General features: G+C 34.5%; 1 protein-coding gene across 2 annotated transcripts in view; it reads left to right on the top strand.

The window, feature by feature from the left end:
• Positions 1-5,608, top strand: part of LOC106880424 (alpha-N-acetylglucosaminidase) — an 80,737-nt gene that overhangs the window by 1,722 nt on the left and 73,407 nt on the right. For both annotated transcript variants that reach the window (XM_052970511.1, XM_052970512.1), the window contains exon 3: positions 3,431-3,501. In XM_052970511.1, the coding sequence (XP_052826471.1) occupies positions 3,431-3,501 (71 nt within the window). The remainder of the gene's footprint in view (positions 1-3,430; positions 3,502-5,608) is intronic.

Genomic DNA, 5,608 nt, shown 5'->3' with positions numbered 1-5,608 from the left:
TATATAAACAGTTCTGAAATTTTGTAAGCCTATCCTTGTTGTTGTCACTGGAGTTGAAATGAAGGTTTTTCAGTAGTGCTGATAACTGATCATAAGGCATTGTCTCCACAAAGAAAGACATTGCTGTTGTAGGATCTCTACTCCAATATGAAGCATGTGTCTGTTTCTACACAATAATCATGAGGATGAATAATGGAAGGAAAACTTTCAGTTTGTCACCTGTAGTTGGAAACTATTCAGCATCATGTGGTGAACTGTGATTTCAAGGGTCTGCTTTTATACCAGGGATACTAGAAAAACTGTACCTTTGTAGAAAATTGTCCATTGCTCATCAGATCACGTTCTATTGGCCACGGCCATGGACTGCTACCCTTCTGCTCCTTTGATGTAAAAGATACTTATAATTTTTACCGGAACTGGAATCACCCAATCTACTGGGCAAATAATCACTCTTGGGGTTTGAATTGTCTGAACCCAAATCAACTACTGAGGACTCACCATGTGATGTTGCAGTGGAGAAGTTTGGCATAGATAGATGTGTCGACAAATTTGATAAGGCCCATAAATCAACAAAGCAGGCATATATGGATGTGATGAACTTGGTGTAAATGCTGGCGTAGCTGGATGTGAAAACGAACACAAAGCTAGTGTAGCTGGATGAAAAGATGAATGCAATGACCATAAATTCAACAAAACTGGTGTCTCTGGACATGACAACAACCTTAAATTCTGTGAAGAACCAGAAGAATAAGCTGAACATGTATGAATTTGAAAGGAAGCGAGAGTGAAAATGGTGGTGTAACCACCAAAACAGCATATTTTATTCTATTATGGTAATGAAGCCTTAAACCAAGTTGGAAATATTTACATGAAGAATCAAACAAACTTACTAAATTTCTTGAAATTTGCACAGTGGCCTCTATTAGCAACTCTATGAGTGATAGTGGATATTTATGTCACCCTGTACAAAAACCGGGGTAGATATGACTGTGTATATTTATACCATCTGATTTAAAGCAAGTACACAGTTCACGTAAGTTTATGTCAAAGATGTCATGGGGTTAACATTCACTTTTCACTTGCATGGGTTGGATGAAGTTATTTGATGAAGTTTTCTATGGTCAGATGCCCTTCTTGTTTCCAACTTTTACCTGTTTTCTATCTAGGTAATATTTCCCCATGGCCAGACATGTTTTTCTAGAATATTGGAAAGGAATGTATGACGGTAATCCCCACCCCACCCCAAAATGTGTCTTTTCCGAGTCATAAGCTCATAAGGTTGATTTTTTGGTTTTTGTGGCCAGTCCATCACAAGATTACTTACTTTTGCCAGCTAAGTGGACCAGAGCAATGTGAAATGAAGTGTTTTGTTCAAGAATTGAAACCACAATCTTATGATCATGAGTGCAACACTCTTAACACTAAGTCATGTATCTCCATGTATGGCAACAATACTCATATATTATTGTCACATAATACAAGACAAGGAGACACAAACATATGCACACTCATACATACATGCATGCATGCATGTTAGCTTCTTCATGTATGTATGTGTGCATGCATGCATGTTAAATTCTTCATGCATGTATACATTCATACATACATACATACATGCATGCATGCAGGCAGGCAATCCAAGAACAAGAGATCTCCACCAAGTACCTACAGCATAAAAGGCAGAAAATGTTGACAGAAAACAAATTCAGGCTGTTCAAGACCAAGATTGAAGACATCAACCACACTATTGCCAACTGTAAGAGAAAATCTTCCTGATATTATCTTCTCATGAAGCATGATATAGTGACCAGAACAGTGTGGAACAGGATAACAAAAACTGAAAATACTTAGAAATGAGGTTAATCATATTGAGACTGATGGGTCAAAAGAACACTGGTGGAACTTTAAAATTCAAACAAGTTAAAATATAACCAGCCAAATATCATTGTGTGGGACCAAAAAGAAAAGATATGTTCTGTTGTGGAAATCAGCTTCCTTCTGGACATAAATGTTGTTAGAAAATACAAGGGAAAGAGGACATCTATGGGCCGTTGATAAGGAGCATTATTATTGGAACAACAGGATAAATACCAACCTGTCTGGAACAAAGTATGGCTGAACTTGAAATCTTGAGGAGAGAATGTAAATCCTTACTTTATACACTGCAAATGATCATGATATCTGGAATTATAAAAATCTGCAAGACCTTTTTAAGATTTAACAGTTAAATGAAAATACTTTCCTTCTCTGAACTTGCTAAGAAGTCAGTGGCCAGTCGAAATTTACTCTAAATTAAAAAGGGAAAGAGAATATATATACAAATAGACTGACCGACAGATTTATATATTTATATATTATTGTCACATAATACAAGACAAGGAGACACAAACATATGCACACTCATACATACATGCATGTATGTATATATATAGTTGGAATTTACAGAAAAACAAAAGATGAAGACAGGTGTATAAACAACAAACTGGTGTATTAATTTAATGCTCGGGAAGGTGAGAAAGTCTTTTACGTTTTGAGCCTATATTCTTCAACAGAAAGGAACATGAGAAAATAAACAGAGAGAAAATAAAAAGAAAAGCTTTAGGGGCTAGTGGTCAATCATGGCAGCTAGCTGGACAAAGGTGGTTACACAGAAAAGCTAGGAAGAAGGGGAGATAATAAAGGTAGTACCACCTTCACTCATCTTCAATTTTCAACAGGTAAGCATGATCGATATGGGACCTAAATACTTCTCATTAGATATACTTTGGGTCCATGAACAGTCACTTGAGAAAATTATTCAATGGAAACATGATAGTAGTCACTTCTGATAATACAAAGACGTAACTCCTACACATATCAAGGAAATAAAATTGTTCCTTCAGACAATGAGGATGCCTCTACTAGGTCATTTAGGTTACTAGAAATAACAACTAAGTCTTCCTCAATTATACCTTACGATCTAAAGTTGGACATATTGGATAATGTAGTTGAAGTTTTATTATTAGTGGTAAAAGAAGTATTATAGTTTGGATAGGATGGTCATTGTTTCAGAATACTTTTGGTCATAGGTCTGCTTGATCATAGCTGACTTGGGGCTAAGCAACACCAACCATAATAACAGATTTGTTCTCATTGTCTCTACTCACAGATAACACTGAAAACTAAAACTTTCAAATGTGTGTAAATGTTTCACAATCTCTAATGATCTGTGTGTGTGTGTGTGTGTATGTGTGTCTGTTTCTGTGTGTGTCTATGTATGTGTGTATGTCTGTCTATCTATCTCTGTCTCACTCTTTCTACCTTTGTCTCACCATTCATATAATACTGGAATTGATTGTTCTTTTTCCTAAATATTTGTGTTCTTCTACTTAAGTTAAATACTCATCTCTGTTTGTGACACACTAATAGTAAATTCTTATTTATCTTCCAGGTGTTGATAAAGTTGGGATTCTCACAAGCTGATATTGATGGTTTCTTAGGAGGCCCAGCTTTCCTTGCCTGGTGAGTTCTTGGAGTTAGTTTTGATCCCCAAACTGCCATTATCCTTCACATCCCCCAAAATAGCCAAACCGTCCATGCTAAAAATTGCTGCCCAGTAACATGGAGAATATCAAATATAAGATGTACATTGGTTCCTAATCTGTTCATACAGGATTATTGTTAATTATAATTGTAATTATTATTATTATTATTATTTTAAAGAGATTTGTTGTGCAAGGCTGGAACAATGTGAGAAGGTACAATGTAAACTACAAAAGAAAAAGAAAACAACAAAGTTGTAGTTATACTTTGTATTTCTATATTTTGTGGTAAGGAGCCCTTCTTCAGGGCAAGTCAGCTTCATGTAGTTCCTTCCTGTTGTTAATGGTTTGTCACAGTTTATTTATAAGGAGGACCTTCATGATTCTGAGATTGCCCTTGTTGCATTGGTTTGCCCTGATAGAAACTTTAAAATTCTAGGTTTGGTACTTTTTAAGGTGTTTCTTTATTGAAGTGTCCATGTGCAATTTCCTGGTGGTGCTTCCTATGTAGGATGTCCCACATTTGCTGCAAACTACTTTGTATATCACATGGCCCCTTGAGCAGTTACTTCTTAACCATTCTCTTTAGTGCTTGAAGTTATTATGGTAGATTTTCAGTTTCTCCTACAAGAGTACTCAAGGAATTAGGATTGTAGATAGCAGGCATAACAAATTATCCTTTTTGATTTAGTTACCAAATTCACTGTCCAGGGAGGTCAAGTTGTCATTGAGTATAGGAATCTGCTGGTTTGTGAGATTAAAGCACTGGAAAAATTATTGCCATGTAACACATATTTGCTGGCCAATCTGTGGAAGGGTGATAATTTAAAGAAATTAGAAGAGAGAATGGAGAAGGTTAATTGGGTGTAAAATAAATGTATGTAAAATTTATAAGATAATTATTCACCTCTCTAATTCCTTTGATAAGTATTAGGTTTACTGCATTTGCAGTAAATTTAATTGAATAAAATTAAACTGAATGAAGTTAGGTACAATAGTGGTAGGTTAGATTAAAAATTACAAATTAGGAGAAGTGTACTTGGTATACTACATTATAAATGATTTAAGAAGGAAGAGGTAGAATCCATATGATAACGTTGGCATTAATCTTATTTATTCCTAGATAAGTTAATTCTGTGAGATTTTTGTGTGGAAATTTTAAGAATATTTTATTAAGTAAGAGAGAACAGTGAATTGATAATTTATTATGTTTGTTAGTTAAGTTGGATTTACAAGTGAATTTCCATGCCTCCACCAAACACAAATTAAAGTTCCCACTGCACTCTCTGTAAGGAATAGCACTATCCTTATTAAATCATGAAATAGAGTAATCTGTATTCCTCCCTTTGAGATGAACTTGGCCAACGAAGTGCAGTTTTCTTTTCTTTTATATTTAAAAGAATGAATGTGGTCATGTAATCAGGTCTTGAAAATTTCAAAGTGGTAGCACTTATGTAATAATGGATGCTCTTGGGTGTTTTAATGAAGCTCTTATATATTAGATTCTTCCTTAAACATTGGTTATCTTGGGAGTATTTGTCATGATTTCTACAGTTACATATTCTATTAGGTATAGAGGTCTAAGAAGTTTTATTTATTGCTAATGTTATTGTTATTACTTAGAAGAGGTACTGAAATATCACCCTTATCTGCATTTGATAAATGTGTTCCATTAAAGGTAGACCCAGTTTGGTCGAAACATTCAATCTGGTGTTCAGTTTTCTGAAGTTAATAGCCACTATTGATTTCCTGTGAATATTATTAATAATTTTATAAATTTATTAATGATATAAAAACATATATATATCTATTTGCTCAAAGTAATAGAGCACTTAATATAAGCTCAATAAAATATTCCTTTTGAATCTATATATATAAAAATGAGAATGTGTGTCTGTCTGTCTGTCTGTCTGTCTGTCTGTCTGTGTGAATCCCTAAAACTCTAGAACTACGCAACCAATTTCATTCAAATTTTACACATGCCTTACTTAGGGTTCCAGTTGTGTTTTAGTAAAAAAAAAATTATTAACTTCTTGCAGAGTTCGAGCACACGGCAACATAATATCTCCTCCACTATTTAAGTATTA

This window comes from Octopus bimaculoides, chromosome 9 (assembly GCF_001194135.2).
Source record: "Octopus bimaculoides isolate UCB-OBI-ISO-001 chromosome 9, ASM119413v2, whole genome shotgun sequence".
NCBI lineage: Eukaryota > Metazoa > Mollusca > Cephalopoda > Octopoda > Octopodidae > Octopus > Octopus bimaculoides.
The sequence above is the reverse complement of the archived record's forward strand: the minus strand, read 5'-3'. Positions and strand labels throughout refer to the sequence as shown.